Source organism: Nerophis ophidion, linkage group LG14, assembly GCF_033978795.1.
Source record: "Nerophis ophidion isolate RoL-2023_Sa linkage group LG14, RoL_Noph_v1.0, whole genome shotgun sequence".
Taxonomy (NCBI): Eukaryota; Metazoa; Chordata; class Actinopteri; order Syngnathiformes; family Syngnathidae; genus Nerophis; species Nerophis ophidion.
The window spans coordinates 2,871,410-2,898,289 of record NC_084624.1 but is presented as its reverse complement, the minus strand read 5'-3'; the positions used below and the strand labels follow the sequence as shown (position 1 = coordinate 2,898,289).

At 42.9% G+C, this 26,880-nt stretch overlaps 1 protein-coding gene across 7 annotated transcripts in view; it reads left to right on the top strand.

The window, feature by feature from the left end:
• LOC133567960 (microtubule cross-linking factor 1) overlaps positions 1-26,880 on the top strand; it is a 128,297-nt gene that overhangs the window by 73,696 nt on the left and 27,721 nt on the right. For 2 of the 7 annotated variants that reach the window (XR_009809513.1, XR_009809512.1), the window contains exons 7-15: positions 1,235-1,339; positions 4,463-4,684; positions 6,839-6,943; positions 7,023-7,190; positions 12,946-13,218; positions 13,446-13,751; positions 13,835-13,914; positions 14,021-15,539; positions 16,782-16,925. Coding sequence is in view for 4 of the 7 variants with exons in the window: in XM_061919612.1 (XP_061775596.1) it covers positions 1,235-1,339; positions 4,463-4,684; positions 6,839-6,943; positions 7,023-7,190; positions 12,946-13,218; positions 13,446-13,751; positions 13,835-13,914; positions 14,021-15,539; positions 24,055-24,210 (2,934 nt within the window). In the remaining 3 variants the exon portion in view is untranslated. Of the gene's footprint in view, positions 1-1,234; positions 1,340-4,462; positions 4,685-6,838; positions 6,944-7,022; positions 7,191-12,945; positions 13,219-13,445; positions 13,752-13,834; positions 13,915-14,020; positions 15,540-16,781; positions 16,926-24,054; positions 24,874-26,880 lie in introns of those variants that run through there. The other 5 variants (XM_061919612.1, XM_061919609.1, XR_009809514.1 and 2 more) reach the window with 4 other exon arrangements.

Below are 26,880 nucleotides of genomic sequence, written 5' to 3'. Positions count from 1 at the left end.
TTTATTAATATACCTGTGGAGCCGACGGTCCGGCAGACAGGCAGGGCACGCTGGAGCCCGGCCCAAGATGGCGGCGAGGTGACGCCGAGCGAGCGGAGAGGAGGAGCAGAAGAGCGACCTGGACTGAGGTTTTATTGAAAAATAAACAAAGTCAAACAGCTCAAGCCATGTCCTTCCTTGGTGGTCCTGGGAACCCGCAAGACGACGGCTTGAGACCGTCACAATACCGTAGCTTTGTGTGTAAAATATGAGTCATTAAATGACTCCCACCTCCTGGTGGTAGAGGGCGCTAGTGATCCTTCTTGCGACTACTCGGCTGCTGAAGAAGTGAAATGAGTGACGTGATTGTGCTGGGACGGATATGACATGGCAGGTACACTATGGACCTCTGCTGGCTATGTAAACAACCGGGCTGAAATACAGCATGTTCCAGTCCTAAATACCCAGTGTATTATTTATACAATAACACTTCATGCAGTGGTGGGATAAAGAGATCACCCACGGTTGCAGAACGGGAGGGGGAGTTGTCCGAGGATAATTCTGTCGTCGCCCGCACTCCAGGCGCCGAGCTAACTGATAGCAGCGGTCTGATAGCAGTTTTCTAAACTGGCATTACTATCGAAACAGGAGGTAATAAAGGAAGATCTCCATCCAGACAGAGAGACTTTTAAAACTGAAGAAAGATAAGGAAGACTTCTAGAAACATGTTATCGATGCTTTTTGATCAGAAAAAGCTGGCATGGACTTCATTTATAAGTAAAGGTAAGACCATTATTAAATGTGCTTTTCATGATGGTATCCTTACGTCAGACTCAAATTTCTACTGCATGCCTTTGGTAAGTGTCGGAGTGAGAAGAGGTTTTACATTAATTAGCGCCCCGGCGGCAATTCAAGGAAATACAGTAGTTTGTTTGCCCTTTATTTTCCACAGTTTTGTCCTTCATTGTTTGAAAAGTCAGTGACACAACGATGACATATAATTACGCAGCACATCTGCCTGCATTCTTTCATTAATCCCCGAGGTGAAGGGACTGAGGCGGGATTAGCGGGCGCCGTGTGATTTGTGTCCGACATTGGACTGACAGGCCAGGCCAGGCCGAAGGTCGCCGCTGAAGCCGAACCGTGACATTGCAAACAAATCAGGCGCCAAGGCCTTGATTTGATGTTTGGGCTTCTTTGCCGGGGTCATGACAGTGCTGTGACTAACCCGCGTCTTCTGCTGTTGTGCGTTCAGCTACGGGAGGCGCCCACTGCTGACGGGCACCTGCTGCGTGCCGATCACGAAAGAAGGATGAGAGTCGCGTTGGACGAACGGGAAACTGTCGCCTCGCCGCCGCAGGTACAAGAGTGCAGGCCGCAAACCTGCCTTTGTTTGTATTTCTTACTACGCATCAGGCTTGCACTGCAAAAAGTCAGTGTTCAAAAACAAAGAAAAAGAAAATACAAAAATGAGGGGTATTTTTTTAAATTAAGCCAAATTATCTGCCAATAGAACAAGAAAATTCGGCTTTCAAGACTTTCCAAAACAAGTAAAAAAAATACAAAAATTAGGCGTATTTTATTTGAACTAAGCATAATTGTCTGCCAATAAAACCAAAAAAATTGGCTTGTCAAGACTTTCCAAAACAAGTAAAAATAAATAAAAAAAATTGGGGGTATTTTGTTTGAACTAAGCAAAATTATCTGCCAATAAAACAAGAAAATTCGGTTTGTCAAGACTTTCCAAAACAAGTCAAATTGGCTAACCTCAATGAACCCCAAAACACCTTAAAAGAAGTATATTCTCGGTTGGTAGAGTGGCCGTGCCAGCAACTCGAGGGTTGCAGGTTCGATTCCCACTTCTGCCATCTTAGTCACTGCCGTTGTGTCCTTGGGCAAGACACTTGACCCACCTGCTCCCAGTGCCACCCACACTGCTTTAAATGTAACTTAGATATTGGGTGTCACTATGTAAAGCGCTTCGAGTCACTTGAGAAAAGCGCTATATAAATATCATTCACTTCACTTCACTAATAACAAGTGGACTTTTCTTGGTAAAAAAAAAAAAAAAGACCTTTTTGCTCAATATGTTAAAAAATATTCTTAAATGAAGCAAATGCTAGTGTCATTATCTTGACATCATGATATGTGCTCGGCATCATGGTTTGTTTTTTCATGCTTGAAGTAAGAATTATTACTTTAAAAAAAGTTGTGTTCTACTTGTGAGTGTTGATGACACAGCTTTGCAACAGTTGATATTCTACTTTCAAACATGTTTTACTCAATATAGCTCATCAAATCTCAGCAACAAGCTGTAATATCTTACTGACATCATTTAGGACCAAAAACACTTAAACAGCTCTAACATAATATCTGCTTAGTGAGAAGAATGATCCTTTCAGACAGAAAATAAGCAAATATCAGCCTTATTTGAGATGTTAAATCTTACTTAGATTTCAGATTTTGCAGTGTGGGCATTGAGGGATCACTTCCATACATTTGAATTGAGGATGAAAACAGGAAGTCAACTTCTACAAACCCCGTTTCCATATGAGTTGTGAAATTGTGTTAGATGTAAATATAAACAGAATACAATGATTTGCAAATCCTTTTCAAGCCATATTCAGTTGAATATGCTACAAAGACAACATATTTGATGTTCAAACTCATAAAAAAAATGTTTGTGCAAATAATCATTAACTTTAGAATTTGATGCCAGCAACATGTGACAAAGAAGTTGGGAAAGGTGGCAATAAATACTGATAAAGTTGAGGAATGCTCATCAAACACTTATTTGGAACATCCCACAGGTGTGCAGGCTAATTGGGAACAGGTGGGTGCCATGATTGGCTATAAAAACAGCTTCCCAAAAAATGCTCAGTCTTTCACAAGAAAGGATGGGGCGAGGTACACCCCTTTGTCCACAACTGTGTGAGCAAATAGTCAAACAGTTTAAGAACGTTTCTCAAAGTGCAATTGCAAGAAATTTAGGGATTTCAACATCTACGCTCCATAATATCATCAAAAGGTTCAGAGAATCAGGAGAAATCACTTCACATAAGTGGCATGGCCGGAAACCAACATTGAATGACCGTGACCTTCCATCCCTCAGACGGCACTGTATCAAAAACTGACATCAATCTCTAAAGGATATCACCACATGGGCTCAGGAACACTTCAGAGAACCACTGTCACTAAATACAGTTTGTCGCTACATCTGTAAGTGCAAGTTAAAGCTCTACTATGCAAAGTTGAAAGCCATTTATCAACAACATCCAGAAACGCCGCCGGCTTCTCTGGACCCGAGATCATCTAAGATGGACTGATGCAAAGTGGAAAAGTGTTCTGTGGTCTGACGAGTCCACATTTCACAAAGCCACAATGACATCATAGGACCCATTACCTCCCTGCCTGGAACTCAGCATCAAGGGTTGGAATTAGAGGTTAAATCACCAAAAATGATTCCTGGGCGCGGCCACCGTTGCTGCCCACTGCTCCCCTCACCTCCCAGGGGGTGATCAAGGGTGATGGGTCAAATGCAGAGAATAAGTTCGCCACACCTAGTGTGTGTGTGACAATCATTGGTACTTTAACTTGAACTTTAATACCTACCATTGTTATGTTTGTGTAATTTCACTTGATCGAGCCTTTACTAAAAGTCCACACTACAACATAATAAAAGGCCCTGCGATGAGGTGGCGACTTGTCCAGGGTGTACCCTGCCTTCCGCCCGATTGTAGCTGAGATAGGCACCAGCAACCCCTGCAACCCCAAAGGGAATAAGTGGTAGAAAATGGATGGATGGAACATAATAAAAGTATATGTATGACTCTTGCTGATATCATATCGGATCAGTATCAGTATCGACCAAGGGCTCCAATGTCAATATCATATCGGAAGTGAAAAAGTTGTATTGAGACACTCTTAATAATAACCTTTAAATTATGGGTGGGAAAATACTTATTTACCCAAAATCATCTTTTTTTTCCCCCCAAGTATTTAAAATAGACAGAATTTGTTTTTAATTTTAGTGTTTGTGAAATATTTTTGGTACTGAGGCCGAAAAACCTTTGCAATAAACGTGAACAATGATTTTTGTTACTTGGCTATAAAAAAAAGTTTTTAATAATAATGAATTTGATTCCACTTCCTGTAATTCCAGTTCCACATTCTGGAGCTTTAATAATATATATATTGTATAATGTATGATGCGTATGTTCCTTATTGACTGCACTTAAATGTAGAATATTTGTAGAAGATATTTATATTATTCATATATATTACATATAAAATATATAATATTAATTATATTATTTATTATTATTACTGTTTATTGTGAGTGAACTGTGATGCTGAATTTCCCTCAGGGATCAATAAAGTACTTTCTATTCTTTTCTTTTCTATTCTAATAACATTTCAAATTCTTCATATCAGTTGAATTGAAATAGCAAATTCTAACCTTTAGCATGTTTTATTCTTGCAGGAGGAAAAGCGTCCACATCCCGAGACGCAGCATGGAGGTCTGCAGCTGCCAGGCCTCCAGAGTCCCGAGTCTCTGTGGGCTCAGGAGAGGGCGGCGCTGCAACAAGAGGTCCGTCTCTTCAGACGCAACACGGCCATCTTCTACATGAAGCTCAGGTCCATCCTGGCCCAATGGAGGCTCGGACGCAAAGTCCAGGCACTCGACGAGGGCGTGCAGCCACAGGTGACCTTTAATGGGCAGGAAGTGTCCGCCAGAACATTAGTGTTCCGTTGAGGAAATAAAGAATATTCCTTTTCATAAGTTGATCAGAGCGGAGACATTGTGAGGAGATGTTATCTCTCCCTGAGGAGCAACATCCACGCTCATTTCAGCTTATTATGACCTCCTCCATCTGGTTTTTTACATTTTTAATCAGGACCCCCCCCCCCCCCCCCCCCCATCTTCAAGGCCACCTTGGGCACCATGACATTATTGAAATACAATAAAAGTCAACTTTACATATTTATAAGCTTTAAGCAAAAAGAAAGTCCCCCTCCCCTTCCAACATGGCTGAAAAAAACACTTAAAACCACAGGCTTTGTGTCTGTCAGGTTCAAACACTGATGCCATCTATTAAACAGACAAAGAAGCAAGGAATTAAACAGAGACAGATTTCAATTTGGCTCAATTGAGGAGAGACGTCTGGACTGTACTCTTGTCCAGTCAAACCACGCTCCTGACCAATGGTTACACGTCTTCTCTTTTATCTGGACTGTCCCTGATTACATGGCAACAGCTGTTTCTAAGGGAGGGAGGGTCATAAACAGCCATCGCCTTTGATTACAACAGTTCAAAGAAAAGGTCATAAAACAGTTAAAAGAAGAGGTCCCTGTATGGGAGTCTGGTCCTGCTTCCTTTTCGCTTTGTAGACAATATATTTCTCATGATTACACTACATGAAAGAAACAGAACACCTTCATGTTGCTTCCCATCCTACAGAGTGGAGTTTTACAAGTCTTCTGTAGAGTAGGATTAAAGACAGCTTTTGTCTTCTTAGATACAATTATTCGAGTGATTTAGGGCTATATAAGTAAACATCGATTGATTGATTGATTGATTCTGACAGTGTCAGTACTGTAATCAACAGGTAACGCATACACCTTTCATCCTAAGCAAGGGCGCAGTTTAGGGGATATTTACAGCCACAGCTAGTTTTAATGTTGTTAGAATAACATTAACAGCAAAATAAGGGGGAAAAAAGTTACAGTTTAAATAAAAAAAGCTGAAATGTTGATCCTAATAATAAGATAAAGTGTTGTCTTTAAATGTACATACAGTCGTCCCTCACCACATTTTGCCCCCAATATCGCAGCTTCACCACATCGCAGATTAAATTATTATTCTTTTTTTTATTATTCTTTTAAATCATACTCTGCAATCTTTTGGTCCTACAATATCAAGATTCCAGTGGTATTGGCCACTAAATGAGACCAGAGCGCGCTAGTCGGCTTTGTGGGCAAAGCATTTTTGGTTGAAAAAAAGAGATAAAGAAGTAAAATACAGCACTATGTCATCAGTTTCTGATTTACTAAATTGTATAACAGTGCAAAATATTGCTCATTTGTAGTGGTTTTTCTTCAACTATTTGGAAAAAAAGATATAAAAATAACTAAAAACTTGTTGAAAAACAAGTGATTCAATTATAAATGCAGATTTCTCCACATAGAAGTAATCCTCAACTTAAAGTGCCCTCTTTGGGGATTGTAATAGAGATCCATCTGGATTCATCAACTTACTTCTAAACATTTCTTCACACAAAAAGAAATCTTTAACATCAATATTTATGGAACATGTCCACAAAAATGAATATTGCATTGTTGCATTTCTTTTCACACTTTATGAACTTACATTCATATTTTGTTGAAGTATTATTCAATAAATATATTTACAAAGGATTTTTGAATTATTGCTATTTTTAAGAATATTTTTTTAAAATCTCACATACCCCTTGGCATACCTTCAAGCAGTGGTCCCCAACCACCGGGCTGCAGCTTGATTGCTACCAGGCCGCAGATGAATTTTTTATATATTTTTTTATTTTTTATTTTTATTTTTTTATTAAATCAACATAAAAAACACAAGATAAACTTACAATTAGTGCACCAACCTCAAAAAAACTCCCTTTTTCATGACAAAAAAAAAAAAAAAAGAATCCCCCCGCCGGGCCGCGGGACAAATGATCAAACGTTGACCGGACCGCAGCTACAAAAAGGTCGGGGACCACTACCTTAAAGTACCCCCAGGGGTACGTGTACCCCCATTTGAGAACCCCTGCCATATTTAATGTGCAGCCCTATTTTCAACATGTTGGTTTATTGTCCTCTTTATTTGGAGCAGTTGGGGGATATCTCCGAGCTGAGAGGGGTGATGCAGCATGGCGATGGCGACGGGTCCAGACCGGGGCCAGCGTCACCCGATGCACACCTGCCGCACCAACAACAGGTGATCACACCTTTTGGAATAGTTTCTGATACCGTATGACTTTTCCATCGAGTATGATTATTGTGATTCCTGTTTGCAGTTCGATGATAACCGGCGAATGCTTCAGGCGCTGCGCACCCTCCTGGAACAGTTCCGGGAGGAGCTGCGTGAGGAGGAGGCGCAGCGCTGCCAACTGCAGCAGGCCTATGCCAACGACAAAGCCGCCTGGGAGGTCAAATGGGCCGAGATGAAGTGCCAGTTAGCGCAGGTACGCAGATGGCCGCTCAGCCGGACCGCCTTTAAGGGACAGAACGCCATTTGCTGACAGTAAACATGTTGCTCAACCCGGCAAAAGGAGCCAAAAACAACTAAGCTGTAATTAGGAAGCGAAGGAAATGAGTCTTTATCCTTCATTTAATCAAAGGTGACAAATCAAGTCAGAAACTGTGTGAATGCTGAACGATGTGCCGAAACATATATTATTATTATTACCGTTATCATTATCCATCTTCTTCCAATTATCTGAGGTCGGGTCACAGAGGCAGCAGCCTAAGCAGGGAAGCCCAGACTTCCTTCTCCCCAGCCACTTGGTCCAGCTCTTCCCGGGGGATCCTGAGGTGTTCCCAGGCCAGCCGGGAGACATAGTCTTCCCAACGTGTCCTGGGTCTTCCCCGTGGCCTCCTACCAGTTGGACGTGCCCTAAACACCTCCCTAGAGAGGCGTTCAGGTGGCATCCTGACCAGATGCCCGAACCACCTCATCTGGCTCCTCTCCATGTGGAGGAGCAGCGGCTTTACTTTGAGTTCCTCCCGGATGGCAGAGCTTCTCACCCTATCTCTAAGGGAGAGACCCAAACTCATTTGGGCCGCTTGTACCCGTGATCTTGTCCTTTTGGTCATGACTCAAAGCTCATGACCATAGGTGAGGATGGGAACGTAGATCGACCGGTAAATTGAGAGCTTTGCCTTCCAGCTCAGCTCCTTCTTCACCACAACGGATCGATACAGTGTCCGCATTACTGAAGACGCCGCACCGATCCGCCTGTCGATCTCACGATCCACTCTTCCCTCACTCGTGAACAAGACTCCTAGGTACTTGAACTCCTCCACTTGGGGCAGGGTCTCCTCCCCAACCCGGAGATGGCACTCCACCCTTTTCCGGGAGAGAACCATGGACTCAAACTTGAAGGTGCTGATTCTCACCTCAGTCGCTTCACACTCTGCTGCGAACTGATCCAGTGAGAGCTGAAGATCCTGCCCAGATGAAGCCATCAGGACAACATCATCTGCAAAAAGCAGAGACCTAATCCTGCAGCCACCAAACCAGAACCCCTCAACGCCTTGACTGCGCCTCGAAATTCTGTCCATAAAAGTTATGAACAGAATGGGTGACAAAGGACAGCCTTGGCGGAGTCCAACCCTCACTGGAAACGTTTCCGACTTACTTGTTATCATTATGAGTGTTACTATTATTATTATGTTATTTTGGACAGCACGGTGGAAGAGGGGTTAGTGCTTCTGCCTCACAATACGAAGGTTCTGAGTAGTCCTGAGTTCTCCCCGTGACTGCGTGGGTTCCCTCCGGGTACTCCGGCTTCCTCCCACCTCCAAAGACATGCACCTGGGGATTGGCCCCTCCCACCTCCAAAGACATGCACCTGGGGATAGGCCCCTCCCACCTCCAAAGACATGCACCTGGGGATAGGCCCCTCCCACCTCCAAAGACATGCACCTGGGGATGGGCCCCTCCCACCTCCAAAGACATGCACCTGGGGATAGGCCCCTCCCACCTCCAAAGACATGCACCTGGGGATAGGCCCCTCCCACCTCCAAAGACATGCACCTGGGGATTGGCCCCTCCCACCTCCAAAGACATGCACCTGGGGATAGGCCCCTCCCACCTCCAAAGACATGCACCATCAGCTCTAAGTCTATGAGCACGAACCGATGAATCCTACTTGAATGAGCGGCGAAACGTCTTCCAAGACAATAACTTAACTATTTTTTTTTTTTTTTAAATTATTTCACAGAGTCCTTTACGTCATATATGATACGTGACATTTGAAGACAGTTGTACCATGTGACTTGTCGAAGCCCATCAGCAGAGACAGCCTTTATGTTAGTAAACAGGGGCGGCGAGGCGCAGTTGGCAGAGTGGCTGTGCCAGCAAGTGGAGGGTTCCTGGTTCGATCCCCACCTTCTACCAACCTCGTCATGTCTGTTGTGTCCTTGAGCAAGACACTTCACCCTTGCTCCTGATTGCAGGAGCTGCCATCAGTGCACTGCAAAAAGTCAGTGTTCAAAAACAAGAAAAACAAATCCAAAAATGAGGGGTATTTTATTTGAACGAAGCAAAATTATCTGCCAATAGAACAAGAAAATTCGGCTTGTCAAGACTTTCCAAAACAAGTAAAATTAGCTAACCTCAATGAACACAAAAATACCTTAAAATAAGTATATTCTCACTAATAACAAGTGCACTTTTCTTGGTAGAAAAAAATGAGACCTTTTTGCTCAATATGTTGAAAAATATTCTTAAATGAAGTAAATGCTAGTGCCATTATCTTGACATCATGATATGTGCTCGGCATCATGATTTTTTTTTTCGTGCTTGAAGTAAGAAATGATTACTTTAAAAAAGTACTTTTATACTTGTGAGTGTTGCAACAGTTGATATTCTACTTTCAAGCATGTTTTACTCAATATAGGTCATAACATCTCAGCAACAAGCTGTAATATCTTACTGACATCATTTAGGACCAAAACATTAAAAAGGAAAACACTAGCATAAAATCTGTTTATTGAGAAGAATTATCTTATCAGACAGAAAATAAGCAAATATCAGCCTTATTTGAGATATTTCATCTTACTTAGATTTCAGTTTTTGCAGTGTGTGTATGAATGGGTGAATGTGGAAATAGTTTTTGGATTGATTGATTGAAACTTTTATTAATAGATTGCACAGTACATATTCCGTACAATTGACCACTAAATGGTAACACCCCAATAAGTTTTACAACTTGTTCCACGTTAATCAATTCATGGTAAAAAGCGTCAAAGCGCTTTGAGTTCCTTGAAGGTAGAAAAGCGCTATACAAGTATAACCCATTTACCATTTAAATTTGGTTAATATATATATATATTTTAAAAATAACATTACAAAAAAGTTAATACAAATTATGGGGTTTAAATACAAAATTTCCAATTAAATTGTTGATAAAAGTTGTTTTTCCCCTATAAAGAAGAACAACATTTGAATTAACAATAATCCTTTTTGAAGTCTGTGATGTCACAGCGTCATCAGCAGATTACAGCACTTGCTAAGAATCCAATTTGATTGTTAAGGTCTTGGTCATAGTGGGGGTGACCCCAGAATGCAGAGACAAAAGACAAGGTGGAATTACCAAAAATGAAAAAAGTTCATCAGACGAAATGGCGATGAGGCAGAAACGCACACCATGTAATCTGGACAAAATAGGTTCCTCAAAGGTCAGCAGGAGAAAGGGCCAGGGCACACCGAGAAGGGCAAGAGTCCAACAAAATAAATCCTTTTACCTCAGGGGGACTAGGAAATAAATATACAAAAGGTTAGGGAATTCCAGACAAAGTAGCGAAAAAATACCAGGTCTGGTGAAGCAGGTGCATGCACGAGAGGAGTTCTGGAAACAATAACTGGCAAGACCAAGCTGACAGTGACGAGCCTAAATACTGGTGTGTTAATTGCGAGCAGGTGTGCCTCAAGGCCTGCCCCTCGCCGAGGATGAATCACTAAATAAACAGGTGCAGACAAAAAGGAGAAGGCAGGACAACACTAAAAACACAAGGAAGATGCCTTTAATGTCTTACATCATCTTCTAGACCAGAGGTTGGCAACCCCGTTATATCAAGAGTTATATTTTTCCCCATTTGCAAGAGACAAAAATAGTATGGGGCTCCAAAATATGACAAAACAAATATGTAAAAGTTTTCATCTTCCAGATTTATTAATATCAATTTTATTCCAAAATCTCTCTTTTTTGGGGGTTATATTCATGGCTACGTTAACGTGGGGCTTGCTTATTCTCACACTGGTTATGAAACTAGCCACAACAAGGAAGGTGAAGCCCTCAACACGATAGTCACAATCACCAGGGAGGCATATTTAACAATAATGGGCCCCATTCAGCAATAAGTTCCTAACTTTTCCTCTTATCTTTCTTCCTAAGTGACTTCTTAAGTGGAGTCCATTCAAATCCATGACGTGTTCTTAAACGCCCAAATTGTTCCCACCTGCTGTTTTTAAGTTGCTGAATGACAAATGGTTAGCGCGTGTGTGTTTATCATAATTTGCATATAAACACGCCCTTATTTCCCCAATATGAATTTGTAGACACTAGGGCTGCGAATCTTTGGGTGTCCCACGATTCAATTCAATATCGATTTTTGGGGTCGCGATTCGATTATAAATCGATTGTTTCGATTCAACACGATTCTCGATTCAAAAACGATATTTTTCCGATTGAAAAGGATTGTGTATTCATTCAATACATAGATGTCAGCAGGATCTACCCCAGTCTGCTCACATGCTAGCAGAGTAGTAGATTTTTGTAAAAAGCTTTTATAATTGTAAAGGACAATGTTTTATCAACGGATTGCAATAATGTAAATTTGTTTGAACTATTAAAGGAAGCAAAAATATGACTTATTTGATCTTTGTGAAAACATTGGACACAGTGTGTTGTCCAGCTTATGAGATGCCATGCAAGTGTAAGCCACTGTGACACTATTGTTCTTTTTTATTATTTTTATAAATGTCTAATGATAATGTCAATGAGGGGTTTTTAATTACTGCTATGCTGAAATTATAACTAATATTGATACTGTTGTTGATAATATTCACTACTTTTGTTTTGTTCTGTGTGGTGTTTGTGTCTCCTCTCAATTGCTCTGTTTATTGCAGTTCTGAGTGTTGCTGGCTCAGCTTTGCTTTTGGAATTGGATTGCATTGTTATGGTATTGTTGTGTATTGTTATGTTGGATTGATTAAAAAAAATTTAAAAAATAAAAAATCGATTTAAAAAAAAAAAGACAATCGATTCTGAATCGCACAAAGTGAGAATTACGATTTCTATTTCAATCGATTTTTTCCCACACCCCTAGTAGACACCCTTAATTTTGAATTTGCATAGGTAAAAGCCCTTAATTCCCCATATAAGGACACAATTCCGTCGGACAAGCCGAACATCAAACACACGACGAAAACACAAACAGATTACAACAGAGAAATTGGTATTATCCCGTGGGGGAAAATGGAAGTTTAAGAAAGGGGGGACTGCTGAGGTAGTCTCAAGCGTTCAAATAAATATTCGTCACTTCGGGCAAAACACGGTCGTGAACTATGCGCTCCCTCTCCAGCGCACGATCTGCGGCATCTTGCAGTAGCAACAATTGTGTGTGTGTGTGTGTGTGTGTGTGTGTGTGTGTGTGTGTGTGTGTGTGTGTGTGTGCACTCGTGGATTTTGTTCTTACCTACGAACAAATCGCAGCTAAGTAAACATTGGTGAATACAAAAATCTCCTTAAAAACTTAGTAAGAGGGCCTAAGAACAACATTTGTTCTTAAGAACGGTTGCTGAATGAATAATAACAATTCATACAATTTTAAATGTGTTCTTTCTCACCTTTTTTTGCATGAGTACACCATTTGAAAAACACACAACTTGTCTGAGAGCGTGTGGGATAAAGTGCAGCAAGGGGAACCAATTTAGCAGTTTTTAGTTTTAGGAGCGTCATTATCTGTCGGGAAGCTCTGGCTTTTAATCTGGGCAGCTTTACGCGCTTCATATCCTTCCAGAAAGCCACACGGAGTTCAACGGGCGCCTTGATGGCAGCTAATTTAGTTAGCATGCTCCGATAGCGTCACGCTGAGGTTCTTTCATGCTCTCTGGCCTACAGAACATTTGGACTTTTCAGTTAAAAGGCAGAAATGAGGCTGAAAAGACAACTGTTTGTGAGAGAAGACTGACTTTTAAAACGTGTTGTCTAGGCGGAGGACGAGGGGCGAGGCCAAGTGAGAGGCCAGACTCAGGGAGGCGAAGGAGAATTGGGCCGAGAACCCGATTGGGCCCTGAAACAGGAGCGAGAGGAGCACCGGAGCCTGCTGGCTGAAAGTCACAACATCTCGCTGGAACTCCGCTGGAGGCTGCAGCACGGCGAGAAGAGGTGGAGCCGCGAGAGGGCCGAGCTCCTCGAGTACTTGGAGCACCAGAGGCCGGAGTGGGACGGCGGAACTCGGGAGCTCCACCAAAAGATTGAGAAGGTGAGAACGTACGGGACATTGTTAAAGTTCAAGGACCACTGATAGTTTCGGTGATTCAACGCCCAATTCCAACCTTTGATGTTGAGATGCAGGGAGGTAATGGGACCCGTTTTTATAGTCTTTGGTATGACTCAGCTGGGGTTTAGACTCAAGACTTACCGATCTCAGGGCAGACACCTTAACCACAAGGCCACTGAGCAGTTTGTCCACGTGGTTTGTGGTCACAGCTGCTGGGAGATCGAAACAGCCGGCGAGGCGAGGGCACCGAGGAGTCAGACGCTAGCTCGGTCCACAGAGGACAAGACACCCCCTGTAGTGGTCTCCGCTCGTCCGCCCCTGTGTTGATCCCGCCCGTCTGCTCCCTCTCCGACTCTGACGCCAAGCTGGAGGAGCAAAGAGGGGGCGCCATGCGGCTGAGAAGCCCATCCAAAATCCCCTTCATGGACGCTCTAACTCGAGATCCTCTCAGCGGCCTGGAGGCCCCTCCGCCCTCCAGACTGGAGAATGAGAAGAGGTTCCCCTGCATTAAGGAGGTAAAACATCATTTCTGTGTCCATCCTGTGATTGACAGCTGCTTGCCCCATCAGTTTTATAACTTTAAGTTTCTCTCTTGCAGTCCCTGAATGTGCTTTCAGAGAGAGAAGGCCCTCATGAGTCTTACCCTGACGAGGAGATGAGCGGCGGCAGTTTGCTGAGGTGAGCTTGCGGGTATACAAACGGGTAGTGATTTCATTTAATTGTTTTACTTCTTAAAAATAAATATAGTTTTGTTCGTGTGTGTGTGTGTGTGTGTGTCGTCCAGAGCCAAGTCAGTGTGCTCCATGAGCGACTTCCAGCGTCTGATGGACAGTTCTCCATTTCTGCCTGACAAGATGCGTCACGATGAGCGAGGCCAAGACGACGTCACCCCGCCCCTCTCCCCGGATGACCTCAAGTACATCGAGGAGTTCAACAACAAGGGCTGGGACTTCCCCATATCCACCGCCAGCCCGGGTCCCGCTCAGGAGGCATGGAGTGGCAAGACCCCGGAAACAAGAGCAGGGGAGCCAGTTATGGATTCCCTTCAACCGGACTCCTGGTTCCTTACCACCAGCGCCAGCTTGCTGACCACTACCAGCACCCTGACCAGCCCTGAGGCTTTTCACAAGTCTCCAATGAGTAGCACCGGGGCCGGCGTGGCGGTGGACAATTACGAGTTCCACATCCGCCACAGCCCAACCAGACCTGGACCAGATGAGCAGCCCATAGAGGACTCTGACATGCTCTTTGCAAAGGGGGGTAAAGGGAGAGATGGGATTGAGGCACCCAGTGGTCCAGATGAGGTGTTCCCCAATGGGCGGTGGCCATGTGGCCTTCTGGAGGCCGGCGGCTTAAGGACTTCTCCGAGCCAGTCTCCTATTTGCTCCACAGTGGGCTATGCGTCCTCACTGGAGCTGCAGATGGCTCGGAATATGAGTGATGACATGAAGGAGGTGGCCATTTCTGTGAGAAACGCGATCCGTCCTCTACCGGGGCCCACGGTCCGGGACACGGCCTGCCAGACCAATGGTTTTACCACACGAGGCACTCAGACCACGCAGACTATAAGCATAGGTCTGCAGACTGACCTCCTGAGGAACCTGACCAGCAGCCCCCACCGCTGCCACACCCCAAAAGGGGGCAGCACTCCCATCTCGTCGCCATCACGGAACACGAGGAAGGTCCAGTACTCGCCGGTCATCCAGAGCAAGTTTGAGCGGCCCTGCTGCTCGCCAATGTACGGCTCACCCAAACTTCAGCGCAAGTTGTCCACATCCAGCAAGGCGGAGCTACCCAACGCCAGCCGTGCCGCCACCCCTACCACCCCCCAGAAGGGCAACAGCGAGTCGGCGTGGGCCAGATCCACGACCACACGGGACAGCCCGGTCCACACCACCATCAACGACGGCCTCTCCAGCCTCTTCAACATCATCGACCACACCCCCGTTGTCTACGATGCCATTCAGAAGTTCAACAAGTCCCCCAGCCGCTCTCGCCCTACGCCGCCCCCCAACACAGAGCCCAGCACTGACCCCAGGAATGAATACACAAGGACCGCCAGGGGGCGCTCACCCAGCCCCGTACAGCTAATAGTAGAAACGCAGGGTGACCGGAATGTGGAGGTGGTGAGCATTCGTCCAGACCTGTCGGCGCCCCCGGGGTACACGCTGGGCGAGAACGCGGCACGCATCCTCAACAAGAAGCTGCAGGAGCAGAGCTTCCAAGACGAGAAGAGGATGCAAGCCGGAGGCCCGGGAAGCAAGATAGTCGACCTGGATAGAGCCCAGCCGGGCTGCATGGAGGTAAACACATGAAATATGCACAAGTCTTCTTCCTCTACTCCCACATGAATGTGTGGCATCCAGCCGTGATCTCACAGTTGGGACATGAAATGGATCGTGCGTCCTAAATGGCGTGTAATTATTCCTACCAATTACAGGATTATAAGAGGATTAGTTCAGTAAAGTTGTTGATAATCTTCTTAACAAGAATCAATCTTGTGGGCTACTCCGGCCAGCTTGTATCACGTATATCAGTGTTTTTCAACCTTTTTTGCGGTGAAAAAAGCCGGAGGCAAAACACCAGCAGAAATCATTAAAAAACGGAACTCAGTTGTCGGTAAAAAGTCATCGTCGCAATTGTTGGATACGACTTTAAACAATAACCAAGCATGCATGACTATAGCTCTTGTCTCAAAGTAGGTGTACTGTCACCACCTGTCACATCACACCCTTTAGTTCTTGTCTTGCGCTTCTATTTTGGTGGCTTTTTCTCTTTTTTTTGGTATTTTCCTGTGGCAGTTTCATGTCTTCCTTCGAGCGATATTTCCCGCATCTACTTTTTTTTAGCAATCGAGAATATTTCAGTTGTTTTTATCCTTCTTTGTGGGGACATTGTTGACTGTCATGTCATGTTGGGATGTACATTGTGGACGCCATCTTTGCTCCACAGTAAGTCTTTGCTGTCGTCCAGCATTCTGTTTTTGTTTACTCAGTAGCCAGTTCAGTTTTAGTTTGGTTCTGCATAGCCTTCCCTAAGCTTCAATGCCTTTTCTTAGGAGCACTCACCTTTTGTTTATTTTTGGTTTAAGCATTAGACAATTTTTTACCTTCACACTGCCTCCTGCTGTTTCCGCCATTTACACAGCATTTAGCTACTGTCTGCCACCTACTGACATGGAAGAGTATTACATAGCTGCTCAGCCGAGCTCTAGACAGCACCGACACTCAACAACAACACATCATTTGCAGACTATAATTACTGGTTGGCAAAAAATATTTTTAACCCAAATAGGTGAAATGAGATAATCTCCCACGGCACACCAGACTGTATCTAGTGTGCCGCGGCACAGTGGTTGAAAAACACTGACGTATATGATTGAGCTGTTACCTGAAGAAGGTGTCTAATATTGTAGTGATTGTAATGTTGTGCAGGCTCTCTTGCAGTTGTTAGGCCTTGCCCCAACCCAACATGGCGGCTGCTTGTGGTTCCCTTGCCTCCCTTTTTTTGCAGCTGTTTACTTCCTTTTTTGTTTTTATTTCCAGGTGCCGTCACCCCTTCCTCCTCGTTTTTACTGACTTTCCCGCTTTATCTATCCTCGTCAACCTCCCCGATCCTCTTCCCTCCTTGCTCCAGAACCACACTGTCGTACTAACAACTCCATGGGGACTCTAACTGTCCCCCGAGATGTAAGTTCCTCCCCTGGCCCCCTTTTATTGCCCACCTCGCCCTCGCCATGTTGTTGTTGTTGTTGCATGCTTCACAGGCAGCATTGATGTCACAAGTTGTGTATTTAGTCTTGAAAGAGCACCCTGCTGTTCTTGTTCATCTGAAATAATTGGTGTAAAAGAAATCATACCAAACATCCTGACACACGGTAAAGCAATACATTATTACTTGCTGACATCGCATGCGTATATGAAGTTAGAATCGTTAACTAAAAGCAAGAAAAAAAAGCATAATATGTTTTTTTAATTATCAATTATCAGTCTACAATAATAATGGAATGAATGGATGGAATTTCCAAATAATTGAATGAGGGCTCTTTATAGTAGCTCAATAGCGCCCTCTGGTGCTCAACTCCAGAACCGAGGCCTATTTATCTGCAGAATATAAGGTGAGCCAATACAAATTCTGTATTAAATATGTTCAGGTATTATTTAACAAAATAATAATTGTTAAGGCTTAAAATATGCAGACTCTCATTCGTAATGACAGGTCTTTTTTGGGGATGAACTACAAACCCTGTTTCCACATGAGTTGGGAAATTGTGTTAGATGTAAATATAAACAGAATACAATGATTTGCAAATCCTTTTCAACCCATATTCAATTAAATGCACTAAAAAGACAAGATATTTGATGTTCAAATTTATAAACCTTATTTTTTTTTGCATATAATAATTAACTTAGAATTTCATTGCTGCATCACGTGCTAAAGTAGTTGGGAAAGGGCATGTTCACCACTGTGTTACATCACCTTTTCTTTTAACATTACTCATTTGAAATGTGGACTCGTCAGACCACAGAACACTTTTCCACTTTGCATCAGTCCATCTTAGATGATATCGGGCCTAGAGAAGCCGGTGGCGTTTCTGGATGTTGAAGATTAATGGCTTTCGCTTTGCATAGTAGAGCTTTTTAACTTGCACTTGCAGATGTAGCGATAAACTGTATTTAGTGACAGTGGTTTTCTGAAGTGTTCCTGAGCCCATGTGGTGATATCCTTTAGAGATTGATGTCGGTTTTTGATACAGTGCCGTCTGAGGGATGGAGTGGAGTGATTTCTCCAGATTCTCTGAACCTTTTGATGATATTATGGAGCGTAGATGTTGAAATCCCTAAATTTCTTGCAATGTCACTTTGAGAAAGGTTGTTCTTAAACTGTTTGACTATTTGCTCACACAGTTGTGGACAAAGGGGTGTACCTCGCCCCATCCTTTCTTGTGAAAGACTGAGCATTTTTTGGGAAGCTGTTTATAGCCAATCATGGCACCCACCTGTTCCCAATTAGCCTGCACACCTGTGGGATGTTCCAAATAAGTGTTTGATGAGCATTCCTCAACTTAATCAGTATTTATTGCCACCTTTCCCAACTTCTTTGTCAGATGTTGCTGGCATCAAATTCTAAAGTTAATGATTATTTGCAACAAAAAAAAAATGTTTATGAGTTTGAACATCAAATATGTTGTCTTTGTAGCATATTCAACTGAATATGGCTTGAAAAGGATTTGCAAATCATTGTATTCTGTTTATATTTACATCGAACACAATTTCCCAACTCAAATGGAAACGGGGTTTGTATGTCTTGTATTGTGTTGTTTTCTTTTATTATTCCCACATTATACCACACAATTCCTCTTGCGGTTCTCAAACCATGCGTTGTGCTACTAACAAGACCTTTTTGATGGAGTCCAACACTGATTATGTGGTTTGTTGTGGATATTTCAACTTAATACAGCGGTACCTCGACACAACATTAACATTCATTGATTAACGTGGACTCCGAGTTAAACAAGTTGAAAAACTTATTGGGTGTTACCATTTAGTGGTCAATAATACGGAATAAGTACTGTACTGTGGAATCTACTAATAAAAGTTTTAATCAATCAATACAAGCTGTCGCTCGGCTGATAGTTAAAGGGGAACTCTACTTTTTAGGGGGAATTTTGCCTATCTTTCACATTCATTATGAAACACATGACAACAAATGTTTGTTTTTTTATTCATTCTAACATTTGAAATGTGGTCTCGTCAGACCACAGAACATTTTTCCACTTTGCATTAGTCCATCTTAGGTGAGCTCGGGCCCAGCGAAGCCGACACCGTTTCTGGGTGTTGTTGATAAATGGCTTTTCACTCATTAGAAAACATGAGTGCACATCATAATGGCAGCTACGCTTTCCATTTTAAAGATCTAAATAAATTATTTGGGAATGTCCGACGGGCCAGATTGAAACGTTTAACAGGTTGCATGTGGCCGCCAGGCCTTAATCTGCCCAGGTCTGATATAGAACGTGCTATACGTTTACCTAACAATCTGTCACTACTAATCGCCATTTTTGTTCAGCCCTTCCCAGTTTTTATAAGTTACTGCCAATGTTGAAATGATCAATTTTCATAGGTACAGAAGTAGTAGCAGGTAGCATCTTTTTTTTTCCACAATGCACTTCTGCCATGACCCGCCCCCGCCAAATTTTTATTGGTTGATGTGTGTGTGTGTGTGTGTGTGTGTGTGTGTGTGTGTGTGTGTGTGTGTGTGTGTGTGTGTGTGTGTGTGTGTGTGTGACGACTGCTGATGTACGCCTAGTTTCTTACGTGATAAATACTATCATTTGATATTTTACGGTAACGTGTTAACAATTTCACACATAAGTCGCTCCAGAGTATAAGTCGCACCCCAGGCCAAACTATGAAAAAAAACTGTGATTTACAATCCGAAAAATAGGGCATATGGAAATGATAGCTTTAGTCATGTACTGTATATACTGTAGCAGTGGTGTGTCCTCAGGGCCAGCGAGACCTTCTCTGCTGGACTAACATAACCAGAAATCATCATCATAATTCAAGATAAAAAGTATTTTTATTTACTTTCCCTAAATTTCAAAAAGTATTCATATTCTCTTCACATCATATTATGCTCCTTCCAGCGCTGTTGTTTATAGGTTATAGAGTTTTTATCCAATCAGAATTTAGCTGGCTTATGTTGCCATGCTGCACCAAATCTGCCGGAGGCCTTCAGAAGTTCAGAATCAACAATGCGGGCACAAACATTTTGACGGACAGATGCGATAGCCAATCAGATCACGAGTTGTTGTCAGTAAGGCCAACTAGCTGGCCTAAGGCAGATAATATATTGTGACGTTATGAGCTAGGTAACAGAAGAACTCCATTACCCAGCATGCCACAGTAGTGAAGAGCATGCGCTGTAGCCCCGTTTAGGTTGAATGTAGCCAAGGATGTTTTTGATGAGCACGCTGTGGAGTAAACTTTAAGAACTCAGCCAACACGCCTCGTCTACATTTTTAATGATAAGACAACACATATATTTGCTAGGCGATTTTCAAGAAGGATATTTAAAGAGAAACTACATTTTGTGAGACCGTGTCGGCCAACCCCGGAAACTCCAATGAGTGCTACAAATTGTGAGTTCAGATCATTTATTTTTTCACGTTTATTATGTTTCTCTGCAATTTAAATTTTAACAGTACTACATAAGATATGTTTTAATTGCTGATGCGGGTTTAAATATAATAACCTGTTTCGTACACTATTGTTGTTGATTCAATACCAAGTAGTGCGTGAATGTTTTCCTGTACAGTATTTCTCCAGCAATTGTCATGTGGTGACATAAACATACTTGCCAACCCTCCCGATTTTCCCGGAAGAGTCCTGAATTTCAGTGCCCCTCCCAAAAATCTGCCGGGGCAACCATTCTCCCGAATTCCACCCAGACAACAATGTTGGGGGCGTGCCTTTAACGTCTTCTACGAACTCTCGCCACATCTGCTTTTCCTCCATACGAAGAGTGTGCCGGCCAAGTCACACACCTAAGTGAATGCAAGCCATACTTGGTCAACAACCATACAGGTCACACTGAGGGTGGCCGTATAAACAACCATAACACTGTTACAAATATGCGCCACACTGTGAACCCACACCAAATAAGAATGCCAAACACATTTCTTGAGAACATCTGCACCGTAACACAACTTAAACACAACAGAACAAATAACCAAAACCACTTGCAGCACTAACTCTTCCGGGACGCTACAATATACATACTTGCCAACCTTGAGACCTCCGATTTCGGGAGATGGGGGTGGAGGGTGTGGGCGGAGGCGTGGTTGGGGCGGGGGGTGTGGTTAAGAGGGGAGGAGTATAATTCACCAACTCGAGTATTTCATATATATATATATATATATACATATATATATATGTATGAAATACTTGACTTTCAGTGAATTCTAGCTATATATATTTATTTTTTATATATATATATATTTAAAAAAAATAGTTGAATTTTTGAGAGCACCTATCAAATACACAGTAATAAAAACACAGTTGTTCTACTAACTGTACTATGCTTACTGGTTACTAAAAAAAACAACAACACTTACCTTTACTATTTGAGTATTCTTTGTTCTGCCCCAGGGAAAGTACATTCTATTCTATGTACAGTAGATGGCAGTATTGTCCTGTTTAAGAGGGTCACAACATTGCTGAGTCAGGTCTGCATGGAGCTGGAGGGGGTGTGGCCTCCAGCTACGTCTGAATTTCGGGAGATTTTCGGGAGAAAATTTGTCCCGAGAGGTTTTCGGGAGAGGCGCTGAATTTCAAGAGTCTCCCGGAAAATCCGGGATGGTTGGCAAGTATGACAATATACACCACCACCCTAATGCAACAATTTGAGGTAGATTTTATTTCCTTTAAAGCAAAATCATTGTGGATCATGTGTCTTTAGGGTCTTTAGTATGCATGATCTGTGTTGTATTGTGTGATCACATGACCAGAAATGTCTTACTGGTCTACTGTCCTGGTGCCAGCACATAGAATGTATCCCAAATGTTCACTGAAACCTCTGAAGTTGGTTTTTGTTGCTCAAATCCCACCAAATATTTTTCAAAACCCAAAAACAGAGCACAAAACATGTTGTGAAAGTTTGCTGTGCCTTTCAAAGAAGGAACGTTGCACACTTTTACTTTTGCTTTGTTTTGTTTTCTTACTGTTCAAAACTCACCACTGAAAGTCACCTTTTGTGAAGACACAAAAACCACAGAACAGGAAATGGTGCACATCTTCAGCGGAACCACATGTTTATTTTGTTCTGGCTGCTCAGTACAGGATGGCTGCTTTCACAATGATATTCATCTACAAACCCCATTTCCATATGAGTTGGGAAATTGTGTTAGATGTAAATATAAACAGAATACAATGATTTGCAAATCATTTTCAAGCCATATTCAGTTGAATATGCTACAAAGACAACATATTTGATGTTCAAACTCATAAACTTTTTTTTTTTTTTGTCGCAAATAACCATTAACTTTAGAATTTGATGCCAGCAACTCGTGACAAAGAAGTTGGGAAAGGTGGCAATAAGTACTGATAAAGTTGAGGAATGCTCATCAAACACTTATTTGGAACATCCCACAGGTGTGCAGGCTAATTGGGAACAGGTGGGTGCCATGATTGGCTATAAAAACAGCTTCCCAAAAAATGCTCAGTCTTTCACAAGAAAGGATGGGGCGAGGTACACCCCTTTGTCCACAACTGTGTGAGCAAATAGTCAAACAGTTTAAGAACAACCTTTCTCAAAGTGACATTGCAAGAAATTTAGGGATTTCAACATCTACGCTCCATAATATCATCAAAAGGTTCAGAGAATCAGGAGAAATCACTCCACGTAAGCGGCATGGCCGGAAACCAACATTGAATGACCGTGACCTTCGATCCCTCAGGCGGCACTGTATCAAAAACAGACATCAATCTCTAAAGGATATCACCACATGGGCTCAGGAACACTTCAGAAAACCACTGTCACTAAATACAGTTTGTCGCTACATCTGTAAGTGCAAGTTAAAGCTCTACTATGCAAAGCGAAAGCCATTTATCAACAACATCCATAAATGTCCGCCGGCTTCTCTGGGCCCGAGATCATCTAAGATGGACTGATGCAAAGTGGAAAAGTGTCCTGCAGTCTGACGAGTCCACATTTCAAATAGTTTTTGGAAATATTCAACATCGTGTCATCCGGACCAAAGGGAAAGTCAATCATCCAGACTGTTATTGACGCAAAGTGTAAAAGCCAGCATGTGTGATGGTATGGGGGTGCATTAGTGCCCAAGGCATGGGTAACTTACACATCTGTGAAGGCACCATTAATGCTGAAAGGTACATACAGGTTTTGGAACAACATATGCTGCCATCTAAGCGCCGTCTTTTTCATGGACGCCCCTGCTTATTTCAGCAAGACAATGCCAAGCCACATTCAGCACGTGTTACAACAGCGTGGCTTCGTAGTAAAAGAGTGTGGATACTTTCCTGGCCCGCCTGCAGTCCAGACCTGTCTCCCATGGAAAATGTGTGGCGCATTATGAAGCGTAAAATACGACAGCGGAGACCCCGGACTGTTGAAGGACTGAAGCTCTACATAAAACAAGAATGGGAAAGAATTCCACTTTCAAAGCTTCAACAATTAGTTTCCTCAGTTCCCAAACGTTTATTGAGTGTTGTTAAAAGAAAAGGTGATGTAACACAGTGGTGAACATGCGCTTTCCCAACTACTTTGGCACGTGTTGCAGCCATGAAATTCTAAGTTAATTATTATTTGCGAAAAACAAAAAAGTCTGAACATCAAATATGTTGTCTTTGTAGCATATTCAACTGAATATGGCTTGAAAAGGATTTGCAAATCATTGTATTCTGTTTATATTTACATCTAACACAATTTCCCAACTCATATGGAAACGGGGTTTGTAATGATTAATGTGAAGAGACACACCTCCCAAGCAGTAATCATCCTTCTGCATATTTATCTTCACACGTCTCCTGGTTGCCTGAACACTTTAGAAAGGTCTTTCTCACAGTGACTGAACAGACAAATTCCATTTCTATAAAACTCAATGGTGTTCAACTCCAGAGGTTCCAGAATATTCCGTTCATCGGTAGCCTGGCGGAACATGCTCTGCGTGTCGTGCATCCGCTTGAAGTCGCCCGCTCTTTCATCCTCTCACAAGCTCCGCCCACTTCCCCCGCCCCCCGTTTGGCTCCCATTGCTCCTGCCCTCCTTTACTCAGTGTCATGTTGTCACCGGCAGGACCTGCCCCGCTCTTCGGTGGCCCCGCCCCTGGACGCCTGTTTCCTGAGGCCGGCCCGCCCGGCCAACCGCCGCCCCCCCTCCCGCTGGGCTAACCTCTCGCCCCCCTCCACCTCCTCCTCCGCCCTCAGGAGGAGGTTCACCTTCCCGCCGTGAGAGCATCTTGGAAGGCGAGGACCTGGCGTGATGATCCACTACCTCTGATAACATCTCTAATCCCCAGTTTTAAGACCCTCCAGAATAAAAGACTCAGAAGTCCAAAACCTCACCTGAGAAACACCAGCTGACCCTTTTGGGGGGAAAATAACAAAAAACTGAACTTCTTGGTAGAAGAACCTGGAATGTACTGTAGTCATCATCCTCATCATCATGAACAGGGGTCGGCAACCCAGAATGTTGAAAGAGCCATATTGGACCAAAAATACAAAAACTAATCTGTCTGGAGCTGCAAAACAAATTTAAAAGCCATATTATATGCAGATAGTGTGTCATGAGGTATAAATTGAACTAAGAGGACTTAAAAGAAACTAAATGAGCTCAAATATAGCTACAAATGAGGCATAATGATGCAATATGTACATATAGCTAGCCTAAATAGCATGTTAGCATCGATTAGCTTGCAGTGAGCAAATATGTCTGATTAGCACTCCACACAAGTCAATAACATCAACAAAACTCACCTTTGTGCATTCACGCACAACATTAAAAGTTTGGTGGACAAAATGAGAAAGTGGCATAAAACACGTCTTAGAAAGTCGGAGAAAGTTTTATATACAGTGGGGCATAAAAGTATTTAGTCAGCCAGCGATTGTGCAAGTTCTCCCACTTCAAATGATGACAGAGGTCTGTCATTTTCATCATAGGTACACTTCAACTGTGAGAGACAGAATGTGAAAAAAAAATTCCAGGAATTCACATTGTAGGAATTTTAAAAACATGATTTGGTGGAAAATAAGTATTTGGTCAAGCATTCAAAGCTCTCACTGATGGAAGGAGGTTTTGGCTCCAAATCTCAGGATACATGGCCCCATTCATTCTTTCCTTAACACGGATCAATCGTCCTGTCCCCTTAGCAGAAAAACAGCCCCAAAGCATGATGTTTCCACCCCCATGCTTCACAGTAGGTATGGTGTTCTTGGGATGCAACTCAGTATTCTTCTTCCTCCAAACACCACCAGTTGAGTTTATAGCAAAAAGTTCTATTTTGGTTTCATCTGACCACATGACATTCTCCCAATCCTCTGCTGTATCATCCATGTATCCATTTTGGTATAAACTCAACTGCTGGTGTTTGGAGGAAGAAGAATACTGAGTTGCATCCCAAGAACACCACACCTACTGTGAAGCATGGGGGTGGAAACATCATGCTTTGGGGCTGTTTTTCTGCTAAGGGGACAGGACGATTGATCCGTGTTAAGGAAAGAATGAATGGGGCCATGTATCGTGAGATTTGGAGACAAAACCTCCTTCCATCAGTGAGAGCTTTGAATTCTTGACCAAATACTTATTTTACACCATCATTTTACAAATAAATTCCTACAATGTGAATTCTTGGATTTTTTTTTCCCCATTCTGTCTCTCACAGTTGAAGTGTACCTATGATGAAAATGACAGACCTCTGTCATCATTTTAAGTGGGAGAACTTGCACAATCGCTGGCTGACTAAATACTTTTTTGCCCCACTGTATAAACAAACCACGGTGAGTTCAAAGAGTGCTAAAATGAGTAGGACAAAACGGCGCTCGCCAAATACTTGAATAAGTGAAGCATGTTTAATATAAACAGTGTGCTTTGTAACAATTAGGGAAGTTTGTGTCATGTTTGTCCTCCGACAGAAACCATATTAAAACAAAAAATATATGTTTTCCCCTGCATCTTTTTCTATTTTTCATGATTTTTTAAAAAGTTCCAGCGAGCCACTAGGGCGGCGCTAAAGCATGCAGCTCTACAGCCACGAGTTGCCGACCCCCGGTCATGAAGAACAGAAGTACAAATATCATATTCAACATTTCCATCAAAGGTGCCTCATTTGTTGGTCCGTCATTGTTTCCTGCAGTTTGTCCCCATCCTGAGTCACATAGCAGACTTCTTGTGGTCAGAAGCAGAGACACCTGATGTCATATTTTTATCGCCATGGTAACGTTTGTGTCTTTCCTTATGGAGTCCGGGAAGAGAATGTTACGCGTCTTTGAAGGCACTTGTCCAACTGTCTGTCCAATGTCTGCATGCCTTGGGGGACACTAGCACCTTAGTGCACGTACATATGAGCGCTAGTCACTCTTATTATAGTAGAAAAACTTCTTTTTTCTCTCTGTTTTTATAGTCCTCTGCAACTGTCAGGATGTATTTGTACTCTCCATCCTGTTGGACGTGATCTCCTTTCTTTGTTTTCACAATGAAAGTATAAAAAAAAAAAAAGAATGTTTTAGATGATAATCTATGTCCAAACTTATAGTCTGTTGTAAATAATCAATGGCAATTAAACTTGAATGTCTATTTACAGTACAGTCTACTGTAAACACTGATTATGTGTGTTCAATAAGCTGAGTTTACCATCCATCCATTTTCTACCGCTTATTCCCTTTTCGGCGCCTATCTCAGCTACAATCAGGCGGAAGGCAGGGCTACACCCTGGACAAGTCGCCGCCTCATCGCAGGGCCAACACAGATAGACAACATTCACACACTAGGGACCATTTAGTGTTGCCAATCAACCAATCCCCAGGTGCATGTCTTTGGAGGTGGGAGGGGCCTATCTCCAGGTGCATGTCTTTGGAGGTGGGAGGGGCCTATCCCCAGGTGCATGTCTTTGGAGGTGGGAGGGGC